Below are 25,758 nucleotides of genomic sequence, written 5' to 3'. Positions count from 1 at the left end.
CCATTTTACTTTGTAGAAATTAAAAGATATGTAGCACACTCATTGTTTAGTGTAGCAATAAGGAGGAAAAACTGAGGAATGTGGGGCTTTTTTTTTTCAGAAACACGGACTAGCATATTTGATGGGTGCTTACAATCTGCTAACCCAGTAGAATTCTTCAGTTTGTACTTAGGTGTGTGATCAAGATCCAATTTTTTTCCACCGTCTCTCCTTGGGGGTAGCAAATAAAAAAAAATCTCTACTGAATAATGGAACTAATATTGGGAGGTTTTTCTTTCGTGTTTCCTGGTGTTCAGTTTAACTGATGTGGAACAAGTATCAGGACCACTAAACTGTTTTGCATCTGCTTAATTTTAAGCTGTTTTATATTGAAGAGAGAAGTCACTAAAGGAGGGTTTTTAAAGGTCTAAGTACTCTGTCCAAAATATATTAAATTGTAATTCACAGTATCCTGTGAGAAGAAAGCTCTCTTAAAAGCAGTCCATAGTGACCTGCTTTAATTAGTCCAGGGCTTCTTTTGTTAGGATGAAATCTTACTCTTCCAGCTTGCTTCTAAGTTTCCATTGTCAAAATGAAAAACAAACAAAAAAACCTGATTAGGTTGCTGACAACAAACTATTTGCTTTTCTTCTGTTAGTGGTAAGTGGGTACAGCCTGCTGGGCAACAGAATTCTGTCTTGAAACTTCCATTCTTTAATTCTGGTTTGGTTACTTAGATGAATAGTCACCTGAGGCAATTTGTCTCTGTAACTTAGCTTACAGTAGAGATACTTAACTTGTAGAAAAGCAAAAAGCTGTAAGGACACTTCTGTCTTGCTGTTCTCGTCAGTAGTTACTTCATTGCTGGCTGACTTCTGCCTGGTACCTCTGCCCTCTTTCTACAAATAACCGTGAAAACTAAATGCTGTTTGCCTGTCACTATGTATTTTTTGGCTTAGTGTCCTGCAGGTCCACCATTAGGCTTTGATTAAAACAGGCTTCTGCAAAGCCATAGCTCTAGCAGCCCTAAAGCAAACATGCTGAATTAAAGTTGTCCTTTAAGCTGCTGACGTTAGCTGTTGATATGGGACTTTTATGTCTTGCTATTAGTTTCCCTTATGTTTTCGGACTTGCATTTCTCTTGAGCAATTATCTTTTTTTGTTCCCCCCTGCTCTTTTAAGCTTCTTAAATACATGGTAACTTCGCTTATTGACCATACTGCCTGAACAGTGCATTAGAGATCAATGACCTGGAAATTAAGCTGTTCTACATGTGAGTCTTAAAGTGATTATAGGGCTGAAATATGGTCAGGCCCTTTTGAGTAGCAGTCAAATAAAAGATCTCTCATTGTAAACCTCTCCAGGGTCTTAACAGTGTGCTAGTGGAAACTTTTTGACAAGGACTCAATGTCTTGGACAAGAATCATCTAGTTTCCACCAGGCTTCAGCATATGATCTGTTATTTCTAAAAATGCCTAGTTAAATACTTGTATTCTTTGTTCTATTTTCTGGGTGGTTTTTTGCTGTGTGTTTGTTTTTGCTTCAGGCTACTATCAAATAATAAACCTGATCTGTTACAGCAATATGTGTTGTGTATCACAAGGGTCCTAAATGGAGTGTTGATACAGTTGTAGTCTGCTATAGCAAAACCAAGAATTCACAGTGTATTCTGTCATTTAGATGTCTATGTCTACAGAAGTATTCTAGAACTAGAGCTTAGATCTGTTCTACTCTTAGTAATCATGCGGGAACGTTTTGGGGTAGAAATGTGTGTTGCTGACTTCCAGGATTGACTGACTACTTCATTTTAGTCTGGTCACAGATTGATAACTTTGCCAAAAAAAACAACAGTGCAGATCTGAGACATCAAATCTGTGCTGTCAGGATCTCAAATCCGAGTTCATCTGCTCTTTTTGAAATAATGACTTAGTGAAGGAAAGATCCCTTGAAAACTTCAGTGTTGGTTCTCCTTGACATACTTGGGTCTTGCTGTCCTTGTAGCTGCTTTCCTTACCTCTTAAAGTTGCAGGCTTTCTCATTGTTACTGCACAACACATGTGGTCTTCAATCAGAAAAGACTGTGGTTTAATATTGTGTAAAGCAGATGTTTTATTCCAGTTAACCTTGTAGGTGCCTGCACTGTTAAGAACATGGCAAAATAATTGTATGTGCTTGCTTTGTTGAAAGCAAAATGGGCTCTGCAGCATTCAAATAAAGAAAGGGAGGGCAGAAGCAGATACTATAAGAAGCTTTTCTGATGGCAGCATCTGACTTTGTATATGCTGAGAAAACTGGCAATGTACCATTGGCCACTTCTGTAGCTCCACTGGAGGCAACAGTGCTGGTGCAGGGCAAAAGCTGTGTGTGATACAAGGGGTAATGCATGGAGTGGAGACTAAAATGTGGACTGCATGACTGCTCTAGCAGGTCAGATGGCAGAAGCTGTTGCTGGGGGTTGGAGATTAGTGGTGTGGGAGGAGGGAAGAAATAGCGAGATGCAGAGAGCGTAAGAGATCCTAACTAAATCCCTTCTCCAGAAGGATTACACGGACCCTCAAAACGTTATGTTGCAGGTTGAAATGTTTGAATCTTATTAATCATAACCGGAATCTTTACAGATTTATCCTTTTGTAATAAAATTTGTTGTTGCATTGAATTTCCTTGACAGTCTGTTTTCTGCTTGAGGCTTTCATGCTGCTGCTCCTTCCTTTTAACATCCTGGAGTGTTTCACAATTGAGCAATAGCTCTGAGCAGCTGTTGGTGGAATTATGGCGCTTGCTTTAGTAACGGTCTGCTCGCTGCAGTCTTCTAGTGATTCAGAGTGCTGTTGCCTGACTACCAGCCCTAATTATCTCAACACTTTGTTCCTATTTACTGTCACTTTCCAGGCTTCCTGTTGCTCAACATGTTGACGGAAAAGCTCTTCCTCTCTGGTCATGTTAGCTTGACTTTTCAATGACTACAGAACTCTGCAGAGGCCCTGACATGTACCCATTCAAGTCAAGTGAATGGCAGAAGCCGAAACTAGAGTGTAATTCTAAAGCAAATGGATTAAAATAAAATCTGTGTGGAGCCTTTTACACAAGTCCTCAAGTTGATTTACTTTTAAAAATCGAGTTTTAATTTGAGTTTTATCAGCTGCTGGGCTTAGAATTCAATTTCAGATGTAACTATACACAGTTCACTTAGATGCTTCAGTAAGACACAACTTGTATTTAAATAAGTAGATCCTTTTTATTTCTACTCACCAAAAACTTCTGAAGATGTTTTCATTTGTGTGTCTAAGGTATTGGTAAAGAATGATGAACTGGGTCAAAATTAAAATGCTGGCAAAGTTTTAGTGTTCTAAGTAGTCAAACTACTGGATCTTGTTTTAGTGATGAAAAATTTTTTGAAACTTTTCACTGCCATAGCTGTTGTCACAACTTCTGCTTTCATTTGTGAAGCAAAAGTAGCAATATGCTTCCCAAATAAAGAGCTTATTCCTTTAAAAGAAGGGCAGCCTTGGAAATGATCTTTGTACTACTTCAGTAAAGATTCTTTTCCTCTTTTTTCCATTGCATATTGCCCACTCATTCATGAACTACAAAACTACACCTTAGGAGAGTGAGGGGTTTAAAAAATTGCTGAAGTCTAAGCAGTTGAACCTCAAGCTGAAGCTTACTGGGTCATAAGTTTGCAAGGTGTCTGTGTAAATCATTGAAATTGAAATCATTGTGTTTCACTTGCAGGTCCTGGCCTGGTTTGAAGAAGGTGAAGAAACAATCACAGCATTTGTAGAGCCTTTTGTAATCTTACTTATATTAGTAGCCAATGCAATTGTGGGAGTGTGGCAGGTACGCAGATATTTTTACATCAAATCACAATTGTTTTGGGTTTTTTTGTTTAGGAGGAAGGGCTGTACAGTGTAGTGTCAGGTGCTTCCTACAATGCAAGTAATATGTGTTGCTAATTTTAGATACCATAAAACTTCTGGACAGAAAGCGTTGACTTCAAGGTAAAATGAAAGCTTCAGAAGTGCTGCCAAAAAGGCAAAGTGCCCATCAGTGTATTTGGCCACACACTGGTGAACACATGAAGTGGGCAGTCCAGAGTGAGGGCCGGAATTCAGGAAATAAATCAAATGTTGCAAAGCTAAGAAGTAATCAGTTGGATCAGCTTGCAAAAAAAGGGATTTTGTCGCAACTAAGGAACAAAGGATGGAACAGAGTTTTTTGTCTGTTTCCTGTTGAGACAAATGCTATGTTTTAGTACATTTAATACAGTATTAATTCTTCCTGTTCAATTACTATAGTACATATTAAGTGTACATCTAAAGACTGCACGTCTGTCAAAAGGCAGAAGTTTCCTCTGAAAACATCTAAATACCACGTTATCAGCTATGAGATTAATTAGATGGCTTTTTATAAATCATACTGGCAATAACATTTTAACACTTCTTGAGATGCCAAAACAAAATTGTTTATATAACTTTGGTTTACTGATTTGATCAGTTCAGACAGGGCATGTTTTATTACAATTGTTTTTCTGCAGATAAAAAGTACTCTAGGATTTTTAGGGTAATTCAAGTTCTTTGTAAGGTGGTTCTTGTTTGCTCCAGTTAATAAATATTCATGGTCTTTTTTTAAAGGAGTGGTGTTCATGTGACATAATTATTTCCTATCTTAGCAAGTTAGGTTTCATGCTGTAAAAAAAAAAAAACAAAACCAACAAAAACAGCACATGAAACAGAAAAACCATCAACTAAACCTCCAAAATAACAGAAATTAAGAGGAGGAGGAGGAGCCCTATTATCAGGTTAAAACATGTTAGAGAGGACCCCCTACACTGGAAGCCACCAGAAGTGGCATTTGGAGGCATTGCTGCATATTCCTGTGTTCTGCTTTGTGGTAGCCCAAGTAAGCTGGCTGAAGACTAACCCTCTAAAAAATCATTTTTTAGCGATACCCAGCTTGCCGTGCAACTGCTAGAGCTGGTATGGAGGGAAGAGATAATGTCAATCAAGGGATGATAGCATTGCCCCCTTAAGTGTAATTTTATATTCAAATCTTCATAAACAAATTGTGCAAGAATTAATCTTTAACTTGAAACTTTGAGTTAGAATCCTGCATGTAGTAACTGTAAGTATGAAAAGTAAGTTAGAGCTATCTGTATAGTTTGAGGATTTTCTTGTGTAGTTGTATACCCTGTTGTAGGAAATGACCTGTTTTTTCAGACATGAGGCAAATAATACCTGCGTACAGTGAACTGAATTGTGAAACAGAATTGCTGTACAGATTAAATGACTCATTCCCTTGTTTTAATGGACATGGAAAATAAGTCACAGTACAGAGTCTCCACCCATAAATGTATCTGTTTCTACAGGTAGTAGACGTAGACGTGAGCAACTGAGTCATTGCCTTAATTCTGCCCTCCTCAACCTTTCCTCTCACGTGCCCTTTTCCCGAAGTGCCATCTGCTAGTCGTTCAGTAGTTGGCAAGATAGTCTAACTACCATAGCTTCAGGCAAACAGGGAACAAAAAGATAGAGCTTAACACACTAAGCTGGCTCTTGGTTACTTCTCCTTTGTGAAGGAAAAGTTCCGTTTAACTACCCTTCCATTTGTGGGACTTTCTTTTATACCTTTAAGGTTTTGCCTAATGTTAACTCTTAGTTAATCCGAAGAAAAGCAGTATCAGCATTACTGTGCTGAGGAGCAGGATTAATTTACCTGGTGGAATATGAGGTTAGTATTAATTAGAGGTTTATGGGTCCATGCTGGTGTCTGTGCACTGCCTGGCACTGAGCTGTGCAAAGTAAGCGTTAGTCCTTCAAGGTAGTTTTGGTAATGCTGGCTTTCAGCTGCATTGTTGTGTGGAAGTACCTACTACCTCAGCCTTTGAATTTGTGAAGATTAGGTTTCTGCTTCGATACATGCAGGAGGAAAGTTTTTATTATCTGGAAATTCTGGTATATATTTGAAGGGAAGACATTCTAAAAAACTATGTGCACCCTTACCATTATCTGTTTAAAAAAACCAGACTATATTATGTTTGTACTTGTCTATAGGCTGGAAAATAAGTTATTTCGTCAAGAGCTAGAGTACAGATAAGCTGTTCTTTTTTTATGTTGTCCTTTATCTAGGTGGCATCACTGTGTTGATACCAACCTCTGGTAGTGTTTAGCTGAGAGAACTGCGCTTGAAATAGGAAAGCTATTGTGCCAATGTTAGTGGAAATAAGGTTGTCATGTGTGGGGATTCATCTAAGCTTGTAAACGGTTAGAGACTCTTGGGAAGTTTCTAGTCTGTGTGCTTTAATTTCACTGTAGTGTGACGTGATTTGCTGAATCAAAGTTGGTAATGCGCTGTTTGAACTTAGTTTTAACTTGACACTTGATTTCTATCAGTGAGTGAAATTCAGTAGTGCTAGGCTACTCCAGTCTCAGTCTAAGCTGCTCTGCTGGTAAGGTACAGCTGAGACAAGATGATATCCGTGAGTCTTAATTCTACTTAGTGCTTTTTTGTGTGTCAGAAAGTATGCATATGTTACAGAGAACTCTGTGTGGCCTCCCTGTAACAAGACACAGTGGATATTCTTGATGGGAAATGCTGCGAGTTTGAATAAACAACTTCTAGGTTCTAAATGCCTGCTAATATCTGAATTGTGGTGTAATGATTTCCAGTCAGCAGCCTCATAAGGGGAAGGGTCATGTAATTTTCTGTATGAATAAATTTAATTGAGCTGAGTCAGTAGTATTCATGATAATGCATTTGAAAAATTGGATCTGATATACGTATTTTTCCTTGAGGGCTTCAAAATTACAGATTTTTGCTGTCTTTTAGGAAAGAAATGCTGAAAATGCTATTGAAGCTCTTAAAGAATATGAACCAGAAATGGGCAAAGTATATCGACAAGACCGAAAAAGTGTACAGAGGATTAAAGCAAGAGACATTGTCCCAGGTGATATTGTAGAAGTTGCAGGTAAGGCTCCTTTATGTGGTATGTACATGTATTAGCATATTGCTGTAAAAATGTTGTGGGGGCCTTGTCTTAATGATTTGGGGCCCTGGGGGGAGTTTTCAAAGACTCCTAAGTATATACTTCACTTACGAACAATCTTGCTTCTGTTCATCTGTAATTACCTTAAATGTGCATTTGCACTGAGGGGATTGTTTTTCAAATTGCCACTTAGTTTAATTGGTAGGTCTAAAAGCAAACTGTCTTAATTGGAGTACAGGTTTTAACACTTGACACGACTCTGAAATTTTATTTTCTAAAGTCTGGTTCCAGAGTGTCTTAACTTGTCTGTTTTCTATCACAAAATACTCTTTTCCTTGCTTTTAAATGTGTACAGTTTCCTCGGGTTCTGGAACACAGGGATATTTTTTTCGGTCACGCTCTGTTAGGTAAAGCTAATTTCATCTAAAGGTTTTTTCCAACTCTTAGACTTACACCAGCAGTCCTTTCAACTTCTCTTTACAAATGTCTTCCTCTGTCGTCTCAGCTAGTATGACTGGCGTGTGACATTATTTTTCTTCCTAATCTTTCATAATTCTTTATTGCTTCTTTTGCCTATTGCTGTATAGGAGACCACAAATAGATAATAACTATACAAAGTAGAGCTTCCTATTTATCCAGTGTAAGTGTCTGAAGTACGTGTCTTGTTGTAAAAGATGAGACTTTTGCATTGAGCTTTCTAATAACTTCGGTTTGCCCTAAAAGGTGCATCTTTGTTTGGAAGGAGTGCAAAAATGGAAGTATCATATACTTACAGCTAACACTCCTTCATTTTGGCGATAATGCCGCACCGATAACTTTTTCTCTAACCTGGACTTGTCAATGACTTTAATGTTTCTGATTCCTTCCCAGATAAAACTAGGTGGTTCTTGTTATGTGTCAGGAGTAATTGTGTGCTCATATTTTGTAGGTCATTATCAACTGTTAACTGAGTGATTGTTCCTTTGGGAACGATTTAGGGTGTACATCGAATTTCTTCTTTTCACTAGTGTCACTTTGCTTTTAGAAGTGGTAGCGGTCTCAGTAGGAGACAAATATATATGCTTAAACTTGATTATCCTCCTATTTTAATTAGCAGGCAGAGAGAGTATGCGCTCAAAATGAAGTTGGTGTTGGCTGTCTGCCCAGCTTTCATTCCTGAGAAACTTCAACATTCGCAGAGCCCTGTCTTAAAGCTCCGTTTTGTGCATAGGATGATTCAGCTACAGCAGCCCTGGCTAGGGTAATTCCACGGGAGTGTGGATCTCAGGAAGGCTGAAGCTAGTTTCCTCTTAGTGTCAGTTGGTGAAGAACAAGTACAAATACAAAGTGCTGACAGCTGAAATAAAGGGTGAATTACGATACCTTGTCACTTACTCTGCTGCTCTGACTCACTATTACTGCAGTGTACAGTCAAATCTGAATTCAGCAATGAGATTTTGTTTCAGCAGCTAACATTTTTTGTGTCCTTTTGAGGCAAACCGAAAGGTATAAATTACAGATTCTGCAGTAGATGCCTAGTCCAAATCTTTATCCTGTTTTTAAATGTCAGCAATAGGATGGTAGTTCTGGAAGCAGTTTATATCATGGAAATACATTGAGGTTGTGTTTTTTGGTGCTTTAAAGCAGTATTGGTAGAATTGCAAGTTGATGACTATGTGTTTTGTACTGGTTTGGAGTATCTCACTAAGGAAAAATGCTGGATTTTGCTGCTCTGCCAGGTGTCTGGAGCACTGAGAATTTTCTGTTTGATTCTTTGCTATTTCAGAAGAGGCAGAGTTTGCATTTGCATCTTATCAAAAAAGAGCTAAAGTTGTGTGTGAAACACCTGGGAGTTTTGTGGGCTTGCTGTGTATTGTCAGTTTCAATAAAATCAATTACTTGTGCCTAGAGACATCTCTTTAAAGGGCCTGTGTCTGAAGGAGAGAAATGAGTTGGAAATAAACTGCTAACTAGTGTACCTATAACACCAGGATGTGTTTAACAAACTTGTTGCCCTATTTTTCATAGGGTTACTATTGCATTAATTTAAAATCTGTAGAACAGTGATAGTCCAACAAGTGTAGCACTGATTTTTTTTTTTAAAGGATAAACTTGCAAGCTAGTATTCAGATGTAGAGAAACAAATTATCCAACTTCTATGTCTGTCCTTTGAAAATTGGTCTAGCTTGTTGGCTGTAGAAGCTCATGCTGGTTAAAATGCTACACTTAAGCTGATGGGTCAAACAGTCTCCAGCTAGTCATAAGTACTCTCTGTGTTTTTCTTACATTGTGAAATATAATCAACTGCAGCTTCAGGTGAAGGTAACTAAGTGTCGGTTATGTGGCTGTTTAATACAGAAGTGCTTCATTGTAATACAAACTCTGATACTGAAACAATTAATTCTAACTTGTAGCTAGACATTGATGAAATTTTCATTGTAATCAAACTCAGAAAAGCTACCGAGCAAGTAGAGAAGAGCAATACACCATGTACCAGCGTTAGTGTCAAGAGCTGGAGGTGAGAGAGACTGTCTGCATGCCTGTGCCTCAAGTGTAAGAGTACTGCGATGGCCTTTGACATGGTGTTTGCAAAAAGATGGCCATGTAGGGAAGTGACAGAGCACTTCATACTAGGATACATATCTGGGTATGGAATTCTAGGCAAAGTGCCAATGACATTTGTGTGTCCAGGCAAATATCTTTGAATAGAGTAGCATAAATAACCAGGTGATAGGTTTCTCCCCTATGCTGATATCTAATTTTGAACCACTTTCTACAGGTCTTCCATTACAAAATAGTTGTAGTTAATGCTATAACAACTTTGTTACTTAGAAAGTAGCTTTGTGTGGGTCTGAGAGAAGATAACTCTTTGTTGTAGGAATTGGTAGATTGGTATTGCAGTTCAGGGGAAGTGGGGGAATACATTTGCCTCTTCTCATTGCAAGAGTTCCCTGAGAAGAAGTAGCATTGAACCATTTCCAAAATCATTTGGTATTTTCAGTAGTTTTGAACCCATTAAAGACAACCTGGGTGGCTTAGTATAACCCAAAGACAGTGCAATAGTGGTTTATACTATTACATTTTATTCTGGCTCCTTAGGCTGTTTGTAGAGTTTTGCTGTATTTGTTATATAGACTATTCAGTCTGCCTCGTGGCCTTCTGAAATAAAGCTCCTGGAAGATATTTTCTCTAATTGATCTGTCAACAGAGGAAACGGATGCTGGTTTATTGGACTTGAAGTAATAGGAGGGAACTGCAGGTCTGTGTTGTCACCTTGCAGAAAATATGGAGTAACCTGAATTGGATTTTTCTTCAAGTGGTAGATAACCTACTGTCTTAGGTGTCTCTTGGATCAGGGTGCATATAGGTCCTGCAGTAGACTTGATGAGCAATTACTGGTCCTTATGCCTAGTAGCTAACAAATTAAACATAAATGCTACACTAACTAAAATTGTGCAGGTGTCCTAGCAGACACTGTAGTCTGTGTTTGTTCAGAGACTGTGCAGACAGACATGAATTTCTTAACTGTTTGTGTTAGGAAGACTTTCTTCCATGTCCACTTTAGCAGAGATGGTAGAAAAGACACTGTACAACCAACAGGAACTCTTTGGGATGAAGTTGGGGTTACAGGTTTGGGATGTGTGCCTTAAATTTGTTTGCAGGCCTTCAGTGGGCATAGTTGTCGGAACTGTAGTGTATAAGGGTTACTAAGCTACGCTGTTTGTTTCTTAGAATTGATGAACTGACAACAATCCAGATGCTGTCCTCAAATGGCTTTTCAGTTTGCCTGTCTTAAAATGGATTATTGCACTGCTACAGAAGTTTAAGTGTATTGGAGGATGCACTCTAAATTTGTGACTAGTGGCTATCTTAAACAAAGAACATCTTTAATCTATTAGTTAGGTTTGTTTGCCTTTGTTAAAGTAACTTTTTAAAGAGAAACTTAAAACAGCATGGCCTTAGTTCTTAAAAGTTTTGTATGAAGTCCAGTCTGACAAATTGGAATAAACTGGTTGCAAGTCACTTATTTTTAAAGAAGCACATTTGGGAACAGAGATGAGCTTTGTTCACTTCCATTGTGTTTTCCCATCTAAAATGTTCTACTGTAGATACAGCATATCTGACTTTCTGTGATTTAATAAATGAATGTTCATTTGTTGCAATCCGTAAGTGACTGAACTGGAGTCACAGTAGTTCCTCTTTTCCCTGAAGTGCTGAATGATGGTTCTTGTCAGCCGTTATTATATCTGTAAGTACTCAACAGCTTAAAAATACACACAGAGTTCCCAGAAGCTGTTGCTTATTAAATTAGTATGTATTCCAGAAGAATTCATTTTAAGTTTATACCTGGCATAAAGTATGCAAGAACTACTTCTGAGGCTTTTAATTCTAACTGCAGAGCAGTTTTAAGACTCTTCCTAAAGCATAGATGCCGTATAATTAAGGGAAGATAAATTTTGGGGTGAAGAAGCATGGGAAAGAAGATTCTTAAGGTGAATTACGTCAAACTCCAGTGTGGTTATGAAAAGCTACAGGTTGTCCCAGATAGTATAAGCAGCAAACACTGATGTTGCAGATCTTACTCCAAAAACAACTGTGTCCTTGTGCCTGTGTACGTCTCTAATAATTAGAATTTATTTTCAGACTCAGTGCTAGAGATGCAGGTTTACATTTTGGACAAGTATTGAGACGGGGCAGGGGGGAAGGGGAAGGTGAAGTAAGACTTAAGTCCAGAATGGTGACCTGCTGGAGGCTGTCCTACAAGCATAGTGCTGAGAGCATCTCTTGATATGGACAAAAGTTGACTGCAAGTTGTTTAGGTTTTTTTTTCTTACCTAGTGCAAGTTGTCATGTTTGACTTTCAAAAATTAAGCACGTATTTTGCTTTTTCCATGAAGTACTGCTTTTGGACCAGAAAAAAATCTGGAAGCAAGATCAGTGGTTAATAAATACACGTATGAGTTGTGCATAAATCTGTGGGCTTCAATGTGCATTTTAGCTGTCAAACTCTTAACACTTCAACGGCAGCTTTGAGATAACCATGCGCAGTCCAAACTCCATTCCATGCTCCACTGAAGGCTGGAGTTCTGTGAGGTTCAAGTCAGGGCACAGCCTAAACTTGTGTCACTTTCAACACAGGTTTGAAAACTTACGAAACACATCTCCAGTTTTTTTCCCAGTTCTTAAACGTTTTCTTCCAGAGTTGCCAAACTGTTAAGTAAAAATAGTGAAACTAATTCTGTTTTAATTGTTTGAATTCAGAATGTATCTGAAGTTCTATACTCTGATTAGAACCGATACTGCAGTAGATTTTATTATAAGCACAAATAGTACTGAAAAAAATGCTTGAACATCAAGATAATGTTCTGTTAATACAATATCACCCTGGCAAAGCAAGCGTGTTTGAAGTCTAAAGAAAACCTGCAGTTGGAGTTACGCTGCTCTTCCAGAACTCTTACTGTTCCTTCTTGTGTTACCGAAATGCAGCCTAATTTGGAAACAGGACTTCAGCTTTGGTGTGAAGATGATGTTCTCTACCTGATCTGGCAAAATTTGAAGCCTAACTTCCTAGTTTTTTCTTTCTGCTATTAGATATTTTTATAGGCTGATGACAAGAGTTTTCAGTCTGGAAGACAGTGATATAAATAGATCCACTGATTAAAAGCTAAAGCTAGACAAATTCGAATTAGAAGTAAGTGTAGACTTACAGACAGGGTACCTGTCCATTGGCATATCTTAATTAATGTTCTGGTGCCCTCTTCAGAGAGAATGACACTCAGAAGTAGGTTTTTATAGCATGAGAAGAAATAAGAATATTTTGAGCCTTCTGTACTGTTTAATACAACATATCAATTTTTCTCAATATAACCCTCAGTTCCGACCTTAAAATATTTTGCTCCTGTTTCTTCTTTTTGGTGTTCATTGGTAAGAATGCAACACATTTAAGTGTTTAGCATGAAATTTTTTTAACTTCTACCTGTAACAGTTCGTAGGAGAGTACTTCTGCATACACTGCACAGTGAGCTCCATGGATAGTTTCTGTCTGTCCAGAATGCAGAACAGCATGTGATAGAGAAGGCTGTTTCATTAATGTTGTCTAGTCTGATTTGTAGCATGCATAATAAATGCAAAGAATGAGTGTGTTCAAATGTATTGTTCTATCACCTCGACAGTAAAAGCAAATGATGTTTTACTAGTAGGGTTAAAACTGAATGGACCAGTGCTATTAAACTTTTGTCCAGTACTATACAGTCTTTGTCTTGTTGGAAAATAGATTTATCTTACTGGTTTGGAGTTGAAACTCAGACTTTTAAATATATTTCATAGTCACTCTTAATTTTGACAATTTGACACTCAGCATTGTATGAAAGCATGGATGGACTTAATCTTCCTGTTTTGTAGAGCTTTTGATTTTTGGTGGCATTTTATTATACCCTGTACAGGAAGCGTTAAATACTTAAAACCTGTTATTATGGAAGAAAAATGAAGTTTCTGATGGTCTAAGGAAATCAAACAGAACAGGAAGACTAGATTGTATGCGTGCAAGGGGTGAAGAGGAGCTAAGCTGTGCTCGTGTTGAGGAAGTTTAATTCAAAAAAAACCTGTTGTGCTGCAACAGCTATACTTCTAAACAGAAGTAGTCCGTTCTGTTCAGGTGTGAGTTGTAACTATTACTATTCCCCAGCAGCAACAATGCTTGGTTCTGGTTGATAAAAGTATGTAGCATCCCATATGTGTTATTTTTAAGCCTACTCGTTTCAATTCTTAAACCTTACGGTGATACCTGTACTTGATGTTGGAAGTATAGGTTGTCTCCGTTAGTAAATATTCACACAGTAGTGTGCCTTCTCATTTAAGGGATGAGAAAGTTATTTTGGGGCCAGAGAGGAGACTTGAAAATGACATTCTTGAAGAGGCTAAAGATCTCATTAGGAAAAGATTAGGAAAAGTGGTTTCAATAACTGTACCTATAATAATATATAATATTGAAACAAAGAAAATAGTTGTTAATACTTTAATGTTTTTTGGCAAAAGAATTAGTACTTATTCCTTTTTCCTTTTGATGGTACAAAAACCATGCGTGGTGTCTTTTGAATCGGAGAGGTTTTAGTAGCACTATGGTAAGTTACATCTGCTGAATTTGGTAGTGTTTCTACCCTAGCTTGATGAAATTAGAGCGTCCTAATAAAGCAGGAGAAAGACCATAGTGTCCTAAAAATCAAAATACATGGAATGTGTCAACAATGAATCTTAATCTGTTAAAACACTAAAAAGGAGGGAAACGACAGAATTTTATACTTCATATTTTTTCTTTTTTTTTTCTTTTTTCTTCCCCCCCCCCCTTCCGCATTTGATGTTGTGTGGAAATTGTTTTGGGGATGCTCCATTTTAGGAACTGTTCGTTGCATTCCAGAATTGCTCAACCATATGTTGAAATAGTATCCCAGTTCTTTGGAACTTGCCTAAAAAATGTTATAGAATTGGACAACAGTGGCGGAATAGTTTAGAGCTTTACTGATAATCTTTATGGCAAAAGTCCAGTTCCAACTTGCTGATAGATACAGGTCGACACTAGCTTTGGTTAATCATAAACATAAATAAGAAAGTGTTAGGTACATGTAGACAAAAAACCATTCTGACTTGTACGGGAAAAATTACTTCCATCTACTGTGATCGCTTAGATGAGCTTTTTGCAAATAGATCACTTTCTTTGCCAAGAAGATGAGTTGTTCTTGTAACACATTAATAAAAAGGAAGCAAAACTTTTCACTTTTTATGATGTACCTGTCTATACACCTCCTCTTAGCAAGTCTTCAGTTGTGGGAGGGATCAAAGGCAGTGAGCAGAGCTGATCATGGTATTCAAAGTACACGTTTAAAGCAATAGTTTAGTTTTGAGGACTTCTGTATGCCAGAGTGGCTTTTTGGTGGTACAGCTAATATTACTTTCTGAGCCTACCATCATCAGCAATTTTGATTAGAAGATCCAGGATATCATTTGAGATTTCGAATGTAAGTACGGTCCTGTTGCAGTCTAAAATTCTTTGTTGATACCCAGATGTAGCTGAAAATAGAACAGGGACTGAAATCCACACAGCTTTAATAGTTTATTTTCCCTTCAGCTTCATTGTTCATAGAACATGTGCCCAGTCACTTCTGCCCATCTTTCTGGGCTGCTTAAACCACAGACTGATCTGGCCTGCAACACACTAACAGTGCATTTTGGCTGTAAACATTTCTCAGTGAGTGTCTTGAACTATATTCTGACAGAATTCTGAAGTTAAATGTTTAGTATTATTGCTGTCTTGGAAACTGGTAAAGTACAAGGGATATCAGTGCTCGAATGAAATACCTAGATAATGAATTGATCATTTCAGGCTAGGGCTTGGTCACTGCCAGCTATTAAATTGGGACTAACATTATTTAATACATTCTATGTCTGAAATTGCTTTGGAGACTTGAATCATCATCATTTTCAAGGCAACTTTGCAAATTGAATAGGGCAATCCATATGCTGGATTGTCCTTTAAAGACTTTTGTTCATGAGGAAGCCACTTTGTGGGGAACGGCAGTCATTTCTGCAAATGCACGCCTGCATTGCTTCCTGTGCTCTTCTGATAAGTAGGGTTGTACTGCGCTTAAAATTGAACATATATGTAAATAACTGTCCACAGAGAGTGGAAATTGACCGATAACATTGCTGCAGTGCTGGGAGGAGTAATGTAAGGTGTGGGGAGCTTTGGACGTGGGAAGAAAGGCTAGAGTGTTAGGTGTAATCAGTGGGAATCTTGGCAAGATAATGTTGCTCGTTAGGTAGCTGAAGAGCTCGGTATATTCAGATAATTAAATTGTATTTTCAGTGAAGGCATATGGCTTGTTTAAAATGATTGACGTAGACTTTGAACTCATATCACAACTAGATGCCAGTCCAGTTTTCTGTCAAGGAGTGGAAACTCTGAATTGTCTGCTTTGGTATAGACTCAGGCACAGTTAAATAAAAAGGATTATTTTTTTACCCCCTTAAAGTGGCCAGGTTGTCCTCAAATAGATTCCTTTATTGTGTGCTGAAGAACAGTATTAAAATTCTAAATAGTATTCTGTGCATGAATAAAAGGGTTCTGTGAATAAAGCTGTAATTACTTGAACCAAATCCTGCTCTTGCTCTTCCAAGAAGCAGTCAATTTTGTAGTTAAAAGGGCTGTTTTAATCAGTAGTTGAGTATTTGGCTAAACTACGCTTTAAGAGTGTGTATGTGGGCAGTTTTGAATTTTATTTCTTCAGAGCTGTTGTAGAAATTGAGTGACTATTTAGGATTTAAAACTTTGGTTAGAATAATGGATGAAAGCACTTCTGCAACTGACTTGTCATTGTAGACCTAAAACGATGGGAGTATATCCATTTAGGCTGTAGCAGCTTTGTACTGAGCAATGCAAGTACGTATTTACCTTCTAATTTCTTGTGTTTCAAGCCTTGGGTAATACTTTTACTGGTTCTGCTGGACTGAAATGTCATTGACTTTAAAAAGCCCCCCAAAAAACAACCACCCCCTAATTTATTTCCTGTGTTAAAGTACGTGGGGAAAAAAAAGCCTTCTGCTTGTAGATGCGATCTGTACTAGACTGCTCACTAAAAATTTCCTGTGGGTTCCTATCTAGCATAGGATGGTTTCCTATCTATATTCAATTTCAGTTATGCTCATGAAAGTGTATTCAAGACTATAAATGACTTAGTGTCATGGCTGTTACTTTGCAAAGAGCTGCTTAAAATAGTTCTGTAATTGACCCTGATGTACAGCTTCCCTGCCTATTGGAAATGCCTTGAATAGTTTGCTACAGCCTTCTCAAATGGAGATGGGGAGTGAATGATGTGTCTTATCTTAAATTGTTGAGATAAACTTAGAAAGCTGCAGTATCATAATAAATTTAACACTTCGGTTCTGGTGATTCAGGCAATGGGTAATGATAGTAGTATTCATGAGATATTGATGCTCAAATATAACTAGGCTGCTGGAGCAGGGGGTCTGTCCTTGTACTTCAGATTTTGTGAGTGTTATGTTTGAGTTTGAACAACTTAGAGCTGTTCAGCAGAAGCAGGTTAGAAAAGTACTTGTAAACTTTGCCATATGTTCTGTCTAGTTACTTGAATGTTTTGAGATTATTTTTTTAACAGCTGCTTTTTTGTGTTATGGAGTGATTAAGTCTTCAACAGTGTTGTCAAATGTGGTAGCGTGTTTCAGTTGGCTGTAGTTTTCCAGCTGCTTTAAGTACTTTGAAAACGCTTATGCAGATTGACAGGGGTTACACCACATTGCGCTGAGGTATTAGCCTCTTGTTCAGTGATATCTGAAAACCAGCTGCTACTATGTCTGCTTGTAAACCTCCTCACAGCATCAGGAGAGCGTCTTGAATAGCTTTGCCATTTTTAGACAAATGGTGACCTAGTCCAATGCTGTTGTCTCTTGCTGCTCAAAGGCATTGTGGCTTTAATTAGTTTTCACATGCTGTTAATGATAAAAAAAGGAATTTTGTGGCTGTTTATTGGATCCCTTCATATACATATGCTTACAAAACCACACATCTAAGTCTACAAGCAAAACTACGCAATCTTTTGCTCATTTTAATAGTTGGGGTTTCTTTGACCTTACAAAAAGTCACATGGTGCAAGTTAACTTAATGTTTGAAGTAGCACTTAATTCTCCTCTTCAGCATTTTTTTTCCATAGTTTTCCTGTGCAAGTGGTTGTGTGCTCTGAGGCTGTAAAACCACTGCAATTTTTCATCGTATTATTTGTTAATGTGCATTATTGCTGTCAGTTGCATAAGCAGTTCCTGCAGGAATTGCAGCTTGTTTTAATTTTACTGCAGGGACACAGAGTCCATCTACTGAGAAGATCATCTCTTTTTAGCTAGTTATTCTACCTTCTTTGCTTCTTTGCATTATTTTGTAATAAAAAGGAAGCTGACACTTGAATACTTGCAGTGCTAAATTACTTTAGGAATGTTTGATTATGTGCATTCATTAGCGATATTGACATGCAGAATGTAGAACCCTCCTATATGAGTCAGAAACGTGACTCTCATCAATATGCTGTAGCAAGTTAATTTGCATGTAGGTATTTATTTGCAGTAGTCACAAAAAGATGGATCTTTAGTTCTTTTCTTAAAAACTAGGAAGAGCTAGAGAAGAAAAGGTAGGAAGGTGGAAGAATTCATTCTGGGGGGGTGATAGAGATGCTGGAGCTAAACTGGCCACACAGCTCTGGCAGCTGACTTCATTACAGCTGGCCATCTTTAGGGGTGTGCCATTAGCTTGTATTGTCTGCTGCCTTGGTGTCCCCAAACACTTGTTAGGGGAGCTTTTTTGTTTCTTTGTGGGTTGGGTTTTTTGGTGGTGTCTATCCCCTCCTGCCCCACCCCGTCTTCTACAAAGTGGAAATATGTATGACAAGATAAACACAGCATAGAGTCCTGTGAAAATTTTAACTGGGATCTGGATTGTGGTATATTTAATAGAGTAGCATTACTGAAAAATAAACAGTGTGTGATCTGAAATTAACTTCCAACTCAAACATCTAGCAGTCTTCAAAGTATAACATTAAAAGAGCAGATTTGCAGAAGCTTGTTATTTCACAATTGGTGCCAAAGAAAAGGAAAGTACAGTTTATTTTACTTTCTAAATAAGTAAATGTGGATAACGCTCAGACCATTGGAGAACAGAAGACTGACTTTGGACACAGAGAGAACAACCAGAAGACTTTCCAGGACAGTTCTGAAAAGGAAACAATTCACCTTAGCTATGGGGTTTGGTTGTTTATAGATACATATTCTGAAATTGATACCTTTCTTTTGGGAATATTTTCCCTTTGCTGTCAAGTGGTAGTCGTGTGATTAGAAAAACAATCCAGTGATTTACAACTTCTTTCTTTGAGGATAGGTAGGGGTAGAGGTCTTGAAGGCAAATCTAAATTGCCAAAGTATGTTGGATACTCAGAGAATTGGAGTATTGCAAAGCACAGAATCAGTAATAAGTGGTTAGTAATCTTAGTCATCTGAACAGTTGCTGGAAAATCGTTTCCCTGGCTGGTAGAGGTAATAGTATGCTTGGTTAGAAATCTCTCAAATAACAGAATTCTAACTTTGTCTTGTTCATTTCTTTGTAGTTGGAGATAAGGTTCCTGCTGATATCAGAATTACTTCTATCAAATCCACAACTCTAAGGGTAGACCAGTCAATTCTCACAGGTATAATTTCTGTGAATTTTGGATAATTATGTACATAATTGAAAGTGCTGTTTCACAGTTTGTTTAGAATAATCCATTAGAAACAAGCCTGTAGCTATTAAAGTACTTTGTTGCATTGAAGTGCAATAAAGTTCTGATCCAGTAACTTCACTCTTTAAGAGTGGCTGAAAGCATTGCTTCATCATTGACTTTACATGTTTGCTTTAGTGGGATGAAATTTCTTACTGAGACTTGTAATGCTTTTTTTCGTGTTTGTGTTCCGCTACCCCCCCCCCCCCCCAAGAGACACACACTAGTAACTTGCGGGAAAATAAAATAAAAAGACTAAGAATTTCTATTCTAGTTTATGCAGTATTCTAGGTTTGAACATCTTGTCACTGCTCAAATATGGAAGTATGGAAATCTTACTAAATGTCTTCTGTAATAGTTATCCATTTTCTCTCACAAGAGAGAATAACTTTTGAAAGTCACAGGCAGCCTTTAAACTGCTGTTACTAGAGAACCAATACACTAAAGCCTTATTTGCTGAAATTCTGTGCATGCACGTTCGTGTGTTTTCTGGTACCAGCTCTTAAGTAGAGGAGCTATATTTAGAGCACTTTTCCGATTTGTTGAAAACAAAACAAAGTAGCAGTACTTCTGAATATAGGAAAGAAGCTAGGAATCAACCAAGCATGCTGTAACAGTCTTCTCTCAGCTAGAACATGAAGATCTGTCTGCCTGTTTTGGTAGCATAAATTAATGTTAACTAGCCCTGAATTTTAAAACAGTAGAGTGTTCGTAAGAAGCCTATTTGTGATCTTCCAATCTGTCTTGAAACAGGCCCTGAAGTTTCTCAGTACAGGTCCTGAATAGCACAGAACTGATTAAGCATATTTATGTTTAATGTGAGAAAATGTAGGCGCTCCATGTTTATCAAGCTATCAGAACTGAAATAAGTAGAAGAAGAAATCCACCAGAAGTCTATATAAAGGGAATAATCCCTTGTCTTTGTTTAAATAAGAGATTGATATTTTTTTTTAAGAGAAACTTTTCTGTTTTCAGCCTGCTTTTATTAGTTGGGAGATTCAAGCATCAACCAAAGTAGGACTGAAGTCTAAGATGCTACTTAACAAAGCGTTTAAAAGTAGGAAGCTTGGCTCTCTTGAGCTTACAAAAAGTAGTATAAATCAGATTTAGAACTGTGGTAGCATCTAATTATTTAAATAAGAACATACCTCTTATAGTGCATAGAGAACAGAAATGCTCGTAACTGCATGAGAAGCACATAAAGTACCTAATTAATGCAGGAGATCTTGCTACTTTGAAAGGAGTGGAGTACCAGCTGCTTATTTGACCACTTTTTATGTTCCCTGAAAGACAGGGTATAGGCTTCATTAATTCTAACTATATAAAATGTTTACTTAAATCCTTCCCTATTTTCATTAAAAGCCAGCATTCACATTTTTTTGTCAGCTGAAATATTTCCTGTTTCACTTAAGCAATTCAACAAAATAATTTGAGGAAAAGTTTGACATCTTAAAAAATTTTAGGAGTGAGAATTATGACTTTCCGATTCACTGCAGGACTCAAGATGATACATCTATAATCTCTTCTTAAGACTATTATCTTTGTTTTAGGTGAATCTGTGTCTGTTATTAAGCACACTGACCCTGTGCCTGATCCTCGTGCTGTAAACCAAGACAAGAAGAATATGCTTTTTTCTGTAAGTTATTTGTTCTGAAATTTTCAAAACTTTTAAAGTAATACTGAAAATGATAAATAAAAATGTGCAGAACTTCATGTCTTTGCCTAAAAGCTGTGTGACAACTTTATTGTATTTTCTATATACATCTATGTGTATGTCTCCATGTACATTGAACTAAATGAATTAAAAATTAGAAGTAATTTTTAGTAAAAGCTGTCCTTGGGGAAGATGCTTGTTGGAATCAGTTTATGTGAGGAAACTGATTTTTGTCCTTCACAAGAAAGTGCTTCTACACTACTTTTCTAAAGTAATAGTTCTTAAGACTGAGAAGAAAGTCCACACAAATTGTGGTATTGTGTGGCTAAAATTGAGAATTAGCTTTCTATATAGGAATGAAACAGTTTATTCAAATTTGTTTGAAGGAAACATGGAATGCCTTTCAAATAACAAAATAACAATTCTCTTATTGTTGGTAGGCCCCTTGTAGAAAATCTCACTGTTCTTTCTCATGGTAAGTATGTTCACACAGGGAGTCCCACAGAACATATCTGTTACTCATAGTAAATAACACTAAATCTGGCAAAATACAATCCTAATAAAAAAAGAAAGGAAAAACACACTTGAGATTCCAGTTGACAGACATACTGCTTACCCAGCAGCTGAGTTTGACTATGCTGCTTACAACAGATCAATAGTGATTCATTTTGAGCCCATTCTGTAAGCAGAAATTCTACAGTGGAGTATTCTCTCACAGATACTGAGGGAATGTCATTCTCTCCCTCTTCATCTTTTTCCGTATCCTAGCTAAAACACAGCCTGGACTTGCAGAAGGTGGTTTTTCTTAAAAACAAAACCAAACAAAAAACCCACGACCAAAACCTGTTTATGTATTGACTACAAGTTTTCCCTTCCCTTTTCTTTATTTGCATTAGGGTACTAATATTGCTGCTGGTAAAGCTATGGGAGTGGTTATTGCAACGGGAGTAAACACTGAAATTGGCAAAATTCGTGATGAGATGGTGGCTACCGAACAAGAGAGAACCCCGCTCCAACAGAAACTGGACGAATTTGGAGAGCAGCTGTCTAAAGTCATCTCGCTTATCTGCATCGCTGTTTGGATAATAAACATCGGTCACTTCAACGATCCGGTTCACGGTGGCTCCTGGATTCGAGGTGCTATCTATTACTTTAAAATTGCTGTTGCTCTTGCTGTGGCTGCTATTCCTGAGGGTCTGCCTGCTGTCATTACCACCTGCTTGGCTCTTGGAACCCGGAGAATGGCCAAGAAGAACGCTATTGTTAGAAGTCTTCCCTCAGTGGAAACCTTGGGTTGCACCTCAGTTATTTGTTCTGACAAGACTGGTACTCTGACCACGAATCAGATGTCAGTCTGCAGGGTATGTTGAACTAGCTTCTTCTATTTTTCTTTTTCTCCTCAGCCGCTCTTGTTTGAGTAGTCGTCATTGCTTGAATTCTTTTGATCGTGAGTCTTTTGGTTCTCATATCATCAAAATCTTACTTTATTTTTCTATGATAAGCTTCCATTTTTAATTCAGTTTTCCACTGTGTAGTGTTTCAGACTTTTATCTCTTCCCTTATTTAGTCATGGCCAAAAATAGCTGTACTTGCACTTGACAGAAGAGAAAGCTGTTTGCAAGCAGCTTTCCATTGACTTGTCTGTAAGCCATTCAGTCTACTGGTAATTATTTAGTATGATTTATCCCCTGTTTCAGAAAGGTAGGATAGTTACACTGTAGAAGCAGGGTGTTTGTAAATGTAAAACACTTGCCTCTTCAATTTAGCAAGATGGCAATGGTGAAGAAATTTAGCAATGAGAAAAAGGTAGATGATTTACTACAGTAACTTGGATAACCTAAGGGATTTTCACTGCTGCGTGGTTCCACCTTTATTTCGTTATCTTCAGTAGCTCTTATTGGTCTGATGTAGACCACTGTAGTGTTTTCAACATGCAATACTGTGTGACTAATCTGGCAACTTGGTGCAGTTGACCAGCATTGCCAGGGTCATCTTCAGTGTATGGCATACTTTTAGGTAAGCAAAAGTTACGTGCCGCTCCTCCTGTCCCCCCAGTATTCTTTCTAGTGTTGATTAATTTGGGGCTTTACTAGCTAGTCACTCAACATAATGCATGTTCAGTTGCCAGTTCTCTGTGCTTCCCATATTCTTGATATTCTGTGTTAGGAATTTTATGGAGAAAACATTAAGTTCTTCTGTTTAATAATTGTAGATGTTCAGTGGCATAGCAACTCTGACATCAGCGTTCACAGACATTACATTGGGTTAGAATTCCAAATGTGTAAACGTTGAGCACTGCACACCAGTTGCAAAAGTTTGTAAGCCTTAAGCACTTAATTCTCATGTGATTGATGGCTTTTTCTTTCTAATTGGTGGTTGACTCGTTCTACTTTCTTAAGTATTGTAGTATTTATACCTAAGAGACACAAAGCAGCTGCTCATTAGTATTCCAGAGAAGGTTACTTGCAGCAGAGTTGCATAACTGCCCTAGTCTTTGCAGGGACTTTTTCATCATGCAGATGCCAAAAACAGAAGGCTTCCTGGTTAACTCATCATTTGATAAGTTGTGTTTGTTTAAAAGCTGAAAATGCTCTACTCCTTGTGTTCAGAGGGCTAAATGTTCTAGCTCTTGTGCAGTACAACTTACTTGGTTCCTTGTTAATCGCTAACAGCTACAGAATAACCTTAATTGCAAGATTTTGCAAAACGTAGCAAAATCCTAATACCTGTGAACAATATGCTTATTCTTGGTTTCACTCAAAGTAGAGAGATTGCTTAGCTTTTTAAGAAGACGGGTCTACAACAGTAGTTCCACTTATAGTTTGTTATTGTGTTAAGTAGTAACTCCAGAGTGCCCAAAGGAACCCTATACTAAAATAATTCGGTCAGAAATGGTGCTGCTTTAGGAGGAGACTTGAGGCATTGTTTTAATGTCTTCCTGTGGTATCTCCCTCTGAGAATACAGTCTGCTTTGTGGGCTTTTAATTCATCAGCTTGACTAGCTTTTTGATTTTTTTAAAATCACTTTGAAGATTATAGGGTCTCCAGACATTGATACAGATCAGTTTTGGAACAAGTAATTATTAGGCTGTGTTTTGTGAAGATGCTTGCCTAAAACATAAGGCAGCACAATGAGGGGAAAGTGAGACATTGCTGCAATGTGTGGCAAAATGGCTTATACCAACCAACAGGTGAGACGTTCTATTAAGATACACTATCAGTTAGTGAGAAATTATTTTCTCTACCACTCCAGCAGGTCATGATAAGAGTAAGACAGCTTCAGGCATGATGTTTTTTATCTCCATCTTCCCAGATGTGGTTCTGCCTATAGCTCCCCTAGAAGGGAAACAGAAACAAAGGAAAGACTGAGATGCAGGTGTCTTGTGGGGTGCAGCTGCATCCTTCAGATTGGCGTCTTTATTTGAAAATAACATTTCAACCTGTGCTAGAAGGGCTCTTGCGCAGTCTGATTGTTTTTAAGCTACCATTGTACTGGATGGTAAAGTGAGTTATGACTGGAAAAACTTTCACTTAGTGGCTGATATTAAGGGAAACTGGCCATAGTCTGGCTCTTGCCTAAAACCTCACCTCTTGCATCTAGAAGCTGCTGCTATTTATAGGTGCTTTTATTCTTACTTTGTCAAGAATTACCAGTTTCCAAGCTGCTGCCCTATGCTGCTTTTGATCAGAACTGCTATTTCAAACACGTACATGAGAAATAATTTACCAGTGTCGAGCCTAGGAAGAGTTTGGGTGTAGTCACAATTGTCAAGTGGGTGTGTGAGTAGTCTTTGCAGCTGAAGTTGTGTGTACATAGTTTATGTGGTTTTCACCTCTGATGTAGTTGTGCCACAATTCAGCTCTCAAATGAGACCTGTTAAGCGGAAGTGCTGTTTTCTGTACTTCGTGCTTCGGTATAGGGAGCTATTCAAACATATATGGGATCGAAGTTCAGAGTATTGTATCTGGTTTTGGTTTGTTTATTCAGCCTGAACTTGCCTCATGTACCTGCTTGCTTAAGGCCTGTTTAAATCTCTTGTGTTAATTGCTGTTCAAAGGTAGTAACACTTCTAACTCTAATTTCAGATGTTTGTCCTGGACAGAGTAGAAGGAGATACCTGTTCTCTGAATGAGTTTACTGTAACTGGTTCAACATATGCTCCCATGGGAGAAGTGTAAGTGTTCTGTTGAAGTTAAATATTTGTCTGTTTATCCATTGACTATTACTTTAGGCTTGAAAAGTGATGTGTGTAATATTCAATAGTGATTGTTAATAAATGAAAGCTCAGCCAGTGAGAACGAACACTGAAGGGCTAGGGAGGAAAGTAATTAACAGTAAAAGGAAGTTAAATTCTAGAAAAGTAAACCTTCATGAAACTTCCTTAGTACAGTTTCCAATATTGTAATGTTCCTTTGATAATCTAAAAATAAATTAGGGGTAGGTTGAGAAGATTTATTTTGCTAAAATCTTACTGGACTGAGATTATTTATCCCAGTGCTTCAACATGAGGTTTACTTTTTTGTTTAATAAAATCTGCATAATTCTAAACAGGTGAGCCTCTGTTAATCTGTGAACTCAGTGTTTCCAATTCCCCTGTCTCAGAGAAAGTCGGAGATTATTTTTACTAAAGCATCTTACGAATAAGTTGGAATTAATTCTTAATTTACTGTAAATTCCTGTCCCCTACCCCCAGTAGTTTATTGGACTTGGTGCATCTGTACTTGTATAGATGTGTGTGTTTTGTCTTGGCCTTTGGTATTTGAGCTGGTGTTAACCCACTCTGTTAGGAAAGGAATGATATGTTTGGTTTACTGTATCAGTTGCAAGTCTCTACTAATGGGATAGGCAGTTCATC

At 37.7% G+C, this 25,758-nt stretch overlaps 1 protein-coding gene across 2 annotated transcripts in view; it reads left to right on the top strand.

Annotated features, from left to right (window-relative positions):
* ATP2A2 (ATPase sarcoplasmic/endoplasmic reticulum Ca2+ transporting 2) overlaps window positions 1–25,758 on the top strand; it is a 49,394-nt gene that overhangs the window by 6,531 nt on the left and 17,105 nt on the right. For both annotated transcript variants that reach the window (XR_012765457.1, XM_075435058.1), the window contains exons 4-9: window positions 3,712–3,816; window positions 6,805–6,943; window positions 19,099–19,179; window positions 20,799–20,884; window positions 21,799–22,263; window positions 24,989–25,077. Coding sequence is in view for 1 of the 2 variants with exons in the window: in XM_075435058.1 (XP_075291173.1) it covers window positions 3,712–3,816; window positions 6,805–6,943; window positions 19,099–19,179; window positions 20,799–20,884; window positions 21,799–22,263; window positions 24,989–25,077 (965 nt within the window). In the remaining variant the exon portion in view is untranslated. The remainder of the gene's footprint in view (window positions 1–3,711; window positions 3,817–6,804; window positions 6,944–19,098; window positions 19,180–20,798; window positions 20,885–21,798; window positions 22,264–24,988; window positions 25,078–25,758) is intronic.

Source organism: Opisthocomus hoazin, chromosome 13 (assembly GCF_030867145.1).
Source record: "Opisthocomus hoazin isolate bOpiHoa1 chromosome 13, bOpiHoa1.hap1, whole genome shotgun sequence".
NCBI lineage: Eukaryota > Metazoa > Chordata > Aves > Opisthocomiformes > Opisthocomidae > Opisthocomus > Opisthocomus hoazin.
Note: the sequence above shows the minus strand (reverse complement) of the source record. Positions and strands in the feature narration are given on the sequence as shown.